Below are 13,200 nucleotides of genomic sequence, written 5' to 3' on the forward strand. Positions count from 1 at the left end.
GTTTTGCAAACAAAGTTAACATCTTGAACTCAAATGAACTGTCAGCAGGTACAGACTAACATCCTTCCCTCTTGTAACTATACAGTAGTTTCATAGTACATTTTCAACAACAGAGGCACAATCTTAGGAAACACTTAAGCTGTCTAGAACCATTATTTTATGGGATTTTCTTTAAACTTTAAAAGGGTTCCTCACACACACACTGATTTACAAAAACTGTTCTTCCACTTGACATGAACCAAAAGAAATTCTTCTGTAAAGAATTCGATAGAAATTGTAAACATTGGTATATTCTAGCAGATACAGTTCTGGCTTCTCATCAAAAATATAAAAAAATTTAACTATGTTGGATTTAACTAGCTGTTGTTTGCATAGTGTATTAGGAAAGTGACTGGTAGTTTGCACAGTCTTGAGCAGCCTGTCTCTGAAGTGACAGGATTTCCTTGCATTTTTGTTAGATTACAGTTTATTCATACAGAGGTTTTATTATTATTATTATTATTATTATTATTACTATTATTATTATTATTATTATGTTGCTTTGGTATTCCAATCATGATGGTGTTTTGCGTTTCAGTTAGACTTATCATGTTTGCATATATCTTCACATACTGTACTGCATAATGTAGCAAAACTGAGGGCCTCAGGAAGATGTGGGTGCACATTAGACCGCATATAAGCAGTACATGAGAAATACAGAGGTGCGGGAAATACAGTAATCAACAGTAAAGTATTAAAATTTTTAGTACAGTATGGGTGCTGAAAGTCATCAGTACATAAAATGTACACCAGCACAAAATCCCTTTTGGCACCTTTTGTTTTAAGAGTATAGTTACTGAGTAATTCATAGTAGTTATTGTATAATAATCCACAAGATTAATGAATGAAAAATAAGCCTGGAGTTAAAGGAGTTAAGCAGCAGCCAAGAAAAAAAACAACAAATAGCTGCTGGATTCACAGAAATTAATATTAAAAAAATCCAGTTGTTGCTTGCCTGCTGCTCTGCTAGTCTCTTCTGAATCTCATCTCCATGGCAGATGCTGTAGTGCACGGGTTTGGCCAGCTCAGCCTCAATGCGGGACAGCCATGTCCGCAGGTTACTCATGTTCTTGTCCAGCTGCTGCACTGTTACCATAGTCTCCTTCAGCTTGTTCACTCTGAACACAGAGGGGTCAGAAGTAAGAAAAATGCACATGCAGACAGTCCTACTCTCAGACAGACACAAACATATACCCATATGTAGGCACAACATAAAGGTGAATATTTTGGATAACTGCACTGTATAATTGCAGAAATCCATGCATTTGTTTCCTGTATGTGAGCACTGATACTTTACTAACTCGCAAACTACAAGTACAGCGTACACGACCTGATAACAAGTAAATGCAGCTTCACTCTATAATTCTACGAAAGGTGATTTTTAGCACTTGTCCACTGCTCTTCTCCTCCCCCTTCTAAAAGCTTTCATCTCTTACAGCGCACCCCAAGGTGTCTCCCCTTCTCTCAAAAGTCACCATGGTAACATGGTAACGCACTACTGTGAATCTCCTGTTCAAAACAAGTAACCATAGTTACCCTCACTTCAGATACTGAGCATACAGAGCTCTTAGTTCAAAAGTTGCCAAAGTGGAACAAACCTATAGCCTAATTAAAGAATGGCATAAAGCAACTTTTGCTGCAGAAGCATTTTATATATCACAGATTTTATACCTAAAATGCATAAAGTACATGCATATATAATATATAGAAACTGATGGATTCAGAACATGTAGAAGTACAGCTGAAAGTATGTGAATTCCCAATATTCTGACCGGGCTTGTGTAAAACATTTCTCAAGAATCAAGAATTTCTTCCCATCTGCAAGCATGTTCAGAATATTTGTGAAGGATGTTTTTAGGCTTTTATTCCCAGCAGGGCCACATCCATCCAACGGTTGCGAGTCCAAAACACTATTGGCCCTGTTCTTGCTGGGTGAGAAGAACAGCTTATTTCCTCTTTCTCTGTCAATTCAGAGCAAACCAAGCCAATTCTGTATAAAGAACCAGGAAGTCAGGACTCTACAATGTTACATGAGTAGCAGCTCAAAAAGATGCAGAGGCTGGTTTCACGTCACTGAGAAAGCATATGTTTGCCTTCTCATGCTCCACGATACACTATTATCACAGTACATGAGCCATAAGTCTATTCTGAAAAACTGCGATATTCCAATACTGTGATTTATTACTTTAGACTGCAAATTATTCCTCCAAAAGAGAACATTTTCTGTTTTATCAGAAATCTTTTTCTTCAATTTAATATGATACAGTGGAGTGTCTGAAAATCTCCCATATATCAATGCTTCCCTTTTCAGTTTTTTGGAGCATTCAATAAAATTCAATAAAAGTATAATATTTCATAATAATGAGCTGGCTACAAGATAACATGTATCGCTGAATTATATGCTTTGCCTCTTTTTGGCACTTTTTTGCATAATTTGACATGTCCAGTTATTCCTCATTTCAATCAAATGAATCAAAACTACTTGGAATAAAATCTGTTACATTAACTTCCATTAAAAGTTGAGGATGTTTTTTTCCTCCTGTAAAATTACCGATTTGGAAATATGAGCTTTTGTTCCATAGGAATTGGTGCTGGCTAATATTATCAAGAAAATCTGGTAAGATCAGGATTTTTTTTAGTGTGTTTGAATGGAGAAAATTCTCCATGCTACGCTTGAATCTAAACTCTGATAACCTCCACTCAGATGGAACCAAAACACAGATGCTGGTTGCTGACAGCTGCTTTGTGCTACACAAAGATTATGCAGAGCAATTATATGGCAAAATCAGAAGGCGTGCATCTTATTGTGAGGAGCAGCAATGACAGCATGAGAGTACAGGCCAGCAGTACATACAGACGGCTTGCCGTGACCACTGTGCACTGGGCTCTACACTGGCCGCCTGACCCCATTGTGTCCCTTTACCATGATGGCTAATAAGAGATGACAGACCCCCCCCCCGGCCCACGCCAACGTACACACGTAACCACGAAGGGTGGTGCACAAAGGGCTGAGGACTGGTCACAGCATCCTAACTGGCCATATGGCAAAGCCAGAGCGTCCAGCACTAGTAAGGGCTAGCTAAATCCCCCTGCTTCTACCACTAGCACCATCTGGCTGTCTCTGTCCATGTCACAGACTGGAGCTTTAGCTGTGAAGAGACACATGGGAGGATAGCTTCATCTCTCTAGGAGTGTCCAGTGCTAAACTTTAAACAGGCTGCTTTACTCTGCTTCAGATTATTCTGTCAATTATTCTCTACTCTAGACCTGTAACATGACAATATGTGATATCAACATATGTTAAAGCTATCCTGCAATTGTATTTTTTTTTAATTTTACAGCAATTAGATGTAATATATTTACATTACCACAAAAGATAAAAGTGGTTTGAAAATGAGGAGGGTCAGACACATGCTAACTACATATAATTATCAGAAAGATAAAGCACACCAGAAAGAGACCATCCTGTGAAACTGAGACTATGACGAAAGCTTACAAACGAGAAAATCATTAGGCATTGATACAAAGCTTTGGGACAACAAAAGAAAATGATACATACAAATACCAAGTGTTTACACCTGAAAAGAGCCCATACAGCCACATATCCAGTGTAGAAGTGTTAGACAATTAGTACTGAAATTAGTTGTAAAATAAGTCATTTAAAGGGTCATCTTCATTAATCTAATATAAAAGCCTTAAAGTAATTTTAGCCATGGCAGCTCTTTCTTTTGTTTAGTATTATGTCTAATAAAGGAAGAATCTCTATACTTTCCTGTGGAATTCAAATGCTGGTAGAGATATACTTCTTAAAACCACACTTTTAACTTATTTCAAAGTCGACAGCTGCTAAGCTAAATAGGTGTTTTACGCACACTAAATAACCATACAAATAACATTATCAATTATACATCATGCACAGTCTGCTGGCTGAATATTCTACCCATCCTGTTATTTGTGATGTGTTATTTTTTCACGAGAACACCTTTCTTTCCACTGCAGCATATATAACACAGAAAATTAATATCTAGGAACACTTAGATAATATTTGACCTGCCGCCTGTTTGGTTAGATTCTGAAGAAACAGGCTTGCATCAAATTCTGAACCTGTTCTTGCCCTTAAGCAAGCTGTTCGGTCACCAGATATAACAACTGGGGTTAGCTAGAATCTGACAGCATACAATTTGGCAAAACAAATGGGCACTGAAATGCTTTACAGACTGGCTGGAACAAAAGGACATTCAAGTTAATCAGGCAAATATCAGAAAATTTAGCTGAACCTGATATTGCATCTTTTTCCATAATGCAAAAGTCTGCTACTTTTTTCCCCCAGAAGAAACTTCTAATATTAAAGCAATATTAAAGCATACAAAGTTTGGGGCTTCTTTAGTTTACTTTTTTCTTTATTTTGCAGAGCTGTTGGATACAACCAATAGAACACTCAAGGTTGTTTACTGTGACAAATAACCTCAAGGGCTGTGATTCAGTTGCAGGTATGAGCTGAATTTGAGTACTGTAGACCTACACAGCCATGATGTTATTCATGATAACACACTCCCTCCTGTGTTCCATTTCTTAAGTACAATGCTATTATTACTTTAGCACCAAATAGAGTGGAATATTATTCTTTATCTGATGAAAGACTGAAAGGAGGCGACACATTTGAGTGGACACAGGTGCTTCATTTACAAATCTGAAAAGAGGCCAATGATGCCAGGCCAATGCAAAGCCACTCGTACTCTCACGTGCTCGCATCCCTGTTTTTCTCACCTGGCCTCAATGTGGTCGAACAGGTGCTGCCAACGGTCGTTGACATCACGCAGCGCTCCGTGGATCTCGGCCTCTTTGGCACGGTCGCTGGCTAAAAGGAGCTGCTCCCCCAGCTGCTTCAGGTGGCTCTTATTCTCACTGAAGAGGTTAATCTCCTCCATGCAGTCCTGCAGAGACAATAACAATGTGCTCCAGTCACTTCAGCCAAATCTCTTGCATGTTTTACTCGTTAACAAAGCTACCTTAAACAAAACCCCAAACTAACCGCATATTGTCTTGTTTTAGGTCCTGCAGCTGTCAAAACCAATGCCCTAGCACTCTGCAGGGTTCCTCTATAACCGCTGAGTACTTTCAAGCTGCCTTTCAGGTTGGCGGTCTTGTTCATTTGAATTTGGAGAGACAAAGACTCCCTCTGATCCCTTCGCTTTCTCTTTCCATGACTAGAGTAAGCTTTTTGTGGCTTCACCTGTTTTGTTTGGTCTGGCCCGAATCCCTTTGATCAGCCGTCCATTGGCTGTTGCCAGTGACAACGCCATAGAAAAACAATGGCCACTTTCTGGTCTGTCATCATTATTTGTACACCCCAACCCAGAAAAATCTCAACCTTAAACTATGTGCTAATGACTGTCCTGTGTATAACACAACAGTACTACATGATGAGAGAGGGGCTGCATATATAAGCCCATTGTTGTGAAAAAACAAAAGGGGTAAACAAATAAACAGTTGTGGCCTACATAGTACAACATATTCTTAATAGAATCTAAACTAAGAATATTTCTTAGATCTTCCTCTATCGCTTTGAACACTGTCTGAAATGATAATAAGACCTAACACTGGTAACGTCCCCACTCTTCTGGATTGTAAACAGTTCAGTACATAAAAAATGACCGACTACATATTTTTGCAACATTAAATGTAGCCAAAAAAGTAGCATGTGATGCTTCTCATGGGAAAGCAGATACATGTTGCTTATTTGAGGCCCCTCATAATCCTCATATGGATACTCATTATACTATACAACTGACCTATTTATCCCTTGCACCAATGTGCTATATGAACCTGAAAGATTATAGCAGAATAACAGCACCGTAAAGGCCTCTACTCAAATGAAAACTGAATAGTACTCCAAAGTCCATCTCCCACTTCTATAATTATCAACAGATAACAGCAAGATTCAGAAAATGACAACTTCTGACAATGCAAACCTCAGTCAATGTTACCTTCTTAAGTTTCTCCACCATCTCCTCGATACTGAGGTGTTCATTGCTGTGGGTCACCTTTTTTTCCATCTGCGCTAGCCACTCACAGAGCTCCTTGTTTTTGTCATTGAAAATGATCCATGCATTCAGGCGATCAGCGATCTCTTGTTTGCGCTTGGACACCTTCAGGCAGAGACAAAAGAAATGAGCTTGAACTGATGTTTAGCAGCAGGTTAGGCAAGTGCAGACAAATTAATAGCTTAAATTGTTCTTTCAACACCAAGAACATCAAAGTATTACTGTGTTAGAGACTGAATACAGAGACTTCAGTAACAAAATCTGGACATGTAGAGATCTATAATTCTTAGGGGGGCGAATCTTACACAGAACTAAAGAAGGACCACTCACTGATGAACCATCTTTTTTTCCTCTACATCCATGAAAAGGCTCTTGAGAAGACAGGTCAAAGCACTGCACTACTTCAAATAGGAGTTATACAATCAAACATTTAAGAGCTTTTCTAGGAAATAATAATAATCAAAAAACAATACAATATCTAGCGATGTGAGGCCCTGAAAAGGCTACAAAGGCCTTATATGTGAAGGCCTTTTAATAAAATACATTAGTGTCATGGGGTGAGATAGATGTTTGAGTGTTAAGCTGTGAATAAAAGTTATAGCCTATACAGCCTCAAAGCGCCACCACTGTCTGACAGTTCCTTTATTGGTATGCCCAAACACCATAGCACAGTAGGGGACATTAATGAGACTTTTTCACTTTCCCTTCAGGCCCCAGTGTCATTCAGAGAGTGCTAAGGCTTATGTGTACCCTGTTTTCAAAGTTCCATTAACTCCACACCTGGGAATATAAAAAAAAGTGAAATGACAGGATGACAGGCATAATATTTTCAAGCGGGGTGCTATTGAGAGGAATCACAAAGGAATTAAGACCTACATTAAAATTAGCAGGTACATTTTTATAATGACTGACTGCTTAGCAAATGAAGTCTCCAGTTCCACTTAGGTCAAAGCACTAGGCTCATTTCACACCCACTGTTTTAATCATTTTGGCCTCTACTGCGATTTCATGAGCTGGGGGCCATACCATTTAACACAGTAGTTAACTACTCCCCCAGAGACTCTGAGCTCTATTGTGATTCCCGACGGCTCAGGAGGACCTGTGCTTCCCTCAAAACGCACAATGGATCTGGGCCTAACAGACAGAGTATGACCCTGCCTAGCCATCTGCCATCCCATTCCAGTGACTGATTCCACCTGCAACCTGTTGTCCTCTGACACATATGCCAATGTGGCTTCAAGGCATGGTTAAAAACAAGCCAAACACATGACAGCTACACAATTAACAGAAATTATGTTTTACTGAACAAGCGTCTCTGTGTTATCTAATGAGAGGCTCTATAGATCACTGGAGGCCTCTTGAATGCTGTGTTCTTTCTCTGCTAACTGCTCCATCCAACTATTTACAGTTTGTGTAAGTGTCTCCTTTGCATTCAACTGTCAGTGAGCCATTCAGACATTTAACTTCATGGCCCAGCTGGACAGACACCTGCACTTTAGATTAAGTTACCTCAGTGATCTAAACATGTGTCAGCACTTAAAGACCATAAAAACTTGTGTATTTTAAACATTCTCAAAGTTATGCTTCAAATAACAAAATTTTAAGAATGTATTTACTCTTTTAGGAGCGACTAAAATCATTGTGTCACTGTCCAAAAAAAAAATACTGCTCTACATCATTTGAGCACAAAACATTGTGAAAATTTCTTAATAAACAGATCATTAGAAATGTTCCAAAATTGCTTGGAATAATTCTGTTTACATTAACTTACATTAAAACTAAAAACCTTTTTGTATTCTCCTGTAAATTTACTATTTTGGAGATTCTTTTTTTTTGGACAGTGACAATTTGTTTTACTCTAGAAATAGAACAAAACAAAACAATAATTCCTTATCTTCATTTCCACATGACGACAAAAACAAAACTTTTCATTTTTGACTTTCATTAGCTAGACACTTTCCAACATGGAAATATTATTACTTCAATGGGTGGTTTTCAAGTGTTGTTTACAAGCAAAAAACCAGTAAAATGTAGAATGCATATGCTGCTCAACCAAAATCACAAGCTGCTAAAATCACCCTACACATTTATGTCACCTTTCTAATCATCATCAACATCCATCAGTTTATGAATTGCTACTGTAATACTGCATGTGAAATGCTAACATTGCAAATATTTTGAACCTTTTGCCTTATAAACCTGAGAACAGGCCAAACAAGTTATACTTTGCACTCATGATACATATAATGTCAATAAGCTTGAATTGAATTTCAATCAGTTTTAACATTCTTTTTCTCTCCCATGTGGTGATGTGAAGTGCTTCCCCCACACCTCCAACAGCAAACGCCTTGTATAGCTGAATACCAGCCCCCTGCCCCTCAGCCTCCTTTTCCCTCCATTTCCCTCTTTCCAGTTTCACTCACCCTCAAGCAAAGTTCTTCCCACTGACTGTGAAGTTCCTCCACCTGTCCCTGGAGCAGTGCGGCGTCCGTGGGCAGCACGTACTGGGACACATCCGCCTTCATGGTGGCCAGCTCCTTCAGTCCTCCTGCCCACAGTTCCAGAGAGTCCCTGTGCTCCTGCATAACACAGCAGCCAGCACCAAGTAAAAACCCCTCTGCTACTGCACACTAAGCCTAGTCCTCTCTCTCTCTCTCTCTCTCTCTCTTTCTCTCTGTCACTCTGTCGCTAGCCTGCGGGATTAAGGCCTGCTAGCTGTGACGGGGGAGGGGAGGAGGCAGGGGGGAGCAAAACGGGGAGTTTTGAGGGGGAGGGGGGAGGATTACATCCATAATAGCCCAGTAGGGGAGGTGGGGGAGAACCCCAACTTGTTGGTAGTACCACTGATTTCATGTGTTGTTGAAAGTTTCCATGTTTTCCCAGTTGACAGATTGTGTTCTTGCTCCTCCCTTTTATGGCTTGATCAACACGGCACCAAAACGAGATTAGCTCAGCTTTAAAGCTACATGATTCCATCAAATCAGGTGTCTTCTGATTAGAGACAGACTGTGCTAATGGTCATTTAATACATCAATGGCACCACTTCAGATGGAAGTATAAGAAATGCAAATGTTCTTACTAGGGCTGTTAAATTAATGAAAATAAGTAATAGCGATAAACTGTATTATTTTTGTGCAGTTAATCACAATTGATCACATTTGACTTTTTTGCTCAAATTTGACCACAAATAAAGATTTCATTACATTTAAAAAGAAGTGCATTTTGTTACAGCCATATGAGTGGACAAAATAAGCTTAATCAGAATGTATTTGTGGCCATTAATAATTTAACATGGACCTGAAAATAAAATCATGTGAACACAGGGTGAACATGAAAATAAGCAGTTTCCAATTTCCATCACTGACATCTAGCGAGAACAACAGTGATTGTAGCCCTCTTACTGTCATACTGCTTGTTACGTCTTGTTTCAAGGGGAACTAGAGGTTTTCACTTCACTGTTGCTTTTGCTTTAGTCCACTGCTCTCTTATTCATTCATTGTTCTCCTGTATATTTTTGTTATTGTTATTTTTATTAATAGATGCCCGCATACATCACGTTCACTGATGAATGGTAGGGAGGGCCATCCTTCCCACCAATTATGCTCTCCTGGACGTCTGTCCACAGATGGCTGTGGCATTGCCAGGAATCAAACTTGCAATCTCCAATTAGTTCTACATTGTTTCAGTTAGACCTTTAGTACCTGCAAGAGCTTCTCTTGAAGCTCTAAGTTGTCCCCCTGCTGCTTCAGTTTGACGTTAATCTCTCTCAGCTTGAGCGCATTCTCAGCAAGTCCAGTCTCACAGTTATTCCAGTTCTGTAACAAAGCAGGAGAAATCACATTACTAATGTGGAAGGTATTTTGTGTTTGAATTTATCATCACGAAAAGAATTGGCTCTATATTGGAAATGTACAACACCATTTCCAGAAAGGTTGGGACGCTGTGCAAAATGTAAATAAAAACAAAATGCAATGATGTGCAAATCATTTAAACCCTATATTTCATTGAAAATAGTACGAAGACATATGAAATGTTGAAACTGAGAAATTTATTGTTTATTGAAAAATATTTGCTCATTTTGAATTTGATGCCAACAACACGTCACAAAAAAGTTAAGACGGACAACAAAAGGCTGGTACAGTTGTGTAATGCTAAAAGAAACACCTGGTGGTTAATTAGCAACAGGTCAATAACATGATTGGGTTTAAAAATAGCATCACAGAGAGGCTGAGTCTTTCAGAAGTAAAGATGGGGAGGGCTTCACCACTGTGAAAAACTGCATGATCAAATAGTGCAACAACTCAAGAATAATGTTTCTCAATGTAAAAAAAGCAAAGAACTTTTGCTTTTCATCATCTATGGTACATAATACCATTGAAAGATTCAGAAAATCTGGAGAAATCTCTGCATGCAAGGGACAAGGCCAACAACCAGTATTTTCTGGCCATGATCTTTGGGCCCTCAGGCAGCACTGCATTAAAAACAGACATGATTCTGTAGTGGAAATCACTGCATCACTGCAAAACTCTAAAATGCAAAGAAGAAACCATATATAAACAGGATCCAGAAATGTTGCCACCTTCTCTGGGCCCGAGCTCTTTTAAAATGGACTGAGGGGAAGTGGAAAAGTGTCCTGTGGTCAGACAAATCAAAATTTGAAATTTCTTTTTTAAATCATGGACACTGTGTCCTTCAGGCTAAAGACCACTCAGCTTGTTATCAGTGCACACTGTTCATTGCTCAGTTCAAAAGCCAGTATTCATGATGGTATAGGGGTGCATTAGTGCACATGGCATGGGTGACTGGCACATTTGTGAAGGCCCCATTAATGCTGATCGATATATACATGTTTTGGCAACATATGCTGCCATCCAGACAACATCTTTTTCATGGAAGGCCTTGTTTATTTCAGCAAGACAATGTCAAACCACATTCTGCATGTATTACAACAGCATGGCTCCATATTAAAAGAGTCTGGGTGCTAAACTGGCCTGCCTGCAGTCCAGACCTGTCACCACTAAAAACATTTGAAGGGTTATGAAATGAAAAATACAACAAATGAGCCCCCGAACTGTTGAGCAGCTGGAATCCTATATCAAACAAGAATGGGAAAATCTTTCACTTTCAAAACTACAGCAGTGTCTCCTCAGTTCATAAACACTTACAGAGAGTTGTTAAAAGAAGAGGTAACGAAACAATGGGTGGTAAACATGCCCCCATCCCTGTTTTTTGGGACGTCTCGTTGGCATCAAATTCCAAATGGGCATATATTTTTCAAAAAACAATAAAATTTCTCAGTTTCAACATTTGATATGTTGCCTTTGTAGTATTTTACTTTAAAAATATGGTTTACATGATTTGCACATCATTGCATCCTATTTTTATTTGCATTCTATACAGCATCCCGACTTTTTTGGAAATGGGGTTGCATTATAAAGTCGAGTGATAAATTACTTGTGACCATCCTAACAAGAAGGGCAGTCCAGCAGTGGCTATTTTAGGTACCCCAAAGCTCCTGTGTTTTCTCAGACTCGATCCCACTATTGAGACAAGGAATGTCCCGTTTACTGTGCTCACAGAGAACTGTTTGGACTCTGTTGCACTGCCTGGCTGTTATGTGCTGCTTTTGTGAGGTTATAACAACTGGGGTGATCCCCAGGTCAATGCTCTTCCCTCACACAGTCAACACAAGTGAGGTCATCATTCCTGCTAACCACTGGCCCAAACAGAAAAGCCAATCAGAGCTGGCTATGTGTGGGTGTGACTGTGACGTGGTAGCCATCATAAGTGTCAAGACAGTGAGAGGCAATAAGGATCTCAGCAGAGAACAGAATAGAAGAGAGAGAAACTGACATAGCATGTTTAGAGTTGAAAACGGGGTCAAAGTTCATTTTTCTACAGCCTGGGTCCTCCACGGTGCTAACACACCAGGAGGATTACTGTAATCTGCACCAGCCCTCTTATCTCAGCATGCTACGGCACACTACACCATCCTGCCATGTACCGCATACAACACTGTGCACAAGTTGGAGACTACCCTTTATTTATTTAATTTACAGCCAAAAGGGCCATTAAGTAGGTTAGGTAAATTATTCACTGTTCTGGAGGCTTTTCTAAGGAGATTAGCTATTACATAATTCATAAGTATAAGGAAGATTAGCATAAGGAAAGCAAAGTCAAAGGAAAGTAAGTGAAAAAATACAAGAGCTTTCAAAACTGGTCAAAAAGTTTTTAAAAGATACAGAGAAACTGGGACTCCTCAAAAGTCTAGTTCAGTGGAGGTGGTAATGTTCCCATGTTTACACCTTATGAATGTCACTTTAAATGGATTTACACAGCATTTCCCAACTTTGCTTCTGGAAATCAACCACTGCATGAAGCATTTTTCCAACTAAGACCTTACAAACCTTTAAACAGAAATAAAAGTCTAATTTACTGAGGTTAGAACTGAACTCTGCAGTTAGTCTTCCAGCGCAGTGTGAGGCACCATTAGCATTAAATGGGCCCACACTCTCCTAGACTGAATTACAGCAGAGACCTTGAGACTATTCTGAAAAATGTCACAGACAGAGGAAAAACATATAAAAATGGCACAATGTGGTAAAACAGCCAATACTGGCATTACAATATATTAATATTATGATAATGACATTTGTAAAATACTCTAAAAATAATTTGAAAAAGGTTATTGTGCCTAGAGAGAACATCCACTCTGTCTCTCTAAACTTCACCCAGCTAAAGGGCTTGTGTTTGAACGTGTGTCGGCACTCCTAATTAAACTGTTGGCTTGCTACAGTAATCTGTAACTCCCCATTTCCACCAGTCTCTCAGAATGATAAAACACAGCTGCCTCATATGTGGATCATGGCAAGATTATTTCTGATCTTCTATCCACCGACTGCCACACTATAATAGAGTAATGCACTGGAGTATGTAGGTCAAAGGCAGCTAAACAAGCCCTCCATGCAAACCACTGGCTTGGCATGGTGAACAAAGGATTCAGTGGTGGATTTCCAGTGCAGGGAGAGGTATCACCACTAATGAGGATCTTGTCATGTCTTTTGAGGCCTGACAAGGTGAGCCTTGGTGTATCTCAAGTGCTCTGACATATGTGTCC

The 13,200-nt window shown here is 39.4% G+C and overlaps 1 protein-coding gene across 1 annotated transcript in view; it reads right to left on the reverse strand.

Moving 5' to 3' along the window:
• The window catches only part of LOC118816104 (nesprin-2), a 129,373-nt gene that overhangs the window by 14,450 nt on the left and 101,723 nt on the right, over nucleotides 1-13,200 (reverse strand). The window contains 5 exon segments of the mRNA XM_036582614.1: nucleotides 995-1,157; nucleotides 4,807-4,973; nucleotides 6,027-6,188; nucleotides 8,507-8,662; nucleotides 9,785-9,898. Coding sequence (XP_036438507.1) covers nucleotides 995-1,157; nucleotides 4,807-4,973; nucleotides 6,027-6,188; nucleotides 8,507-8,662; nucleotides 9,785-9,898 — 762 coding nt within the window.

Source organism: Colossoma macropomum, unplaced genomic scaffold, assembly GCF_904425465.1.
Source record: "Colossoma macropomum unplaced genomic scaffold, Colossoma_macropomum, whole genome shotgun sequence".
Lineage (NCBI taxonomy): Eukaryota > Metazoa > Chordata > Actinopteri > Characiformes > Serrasalmidae > Colossoma > Colossoma macropomum.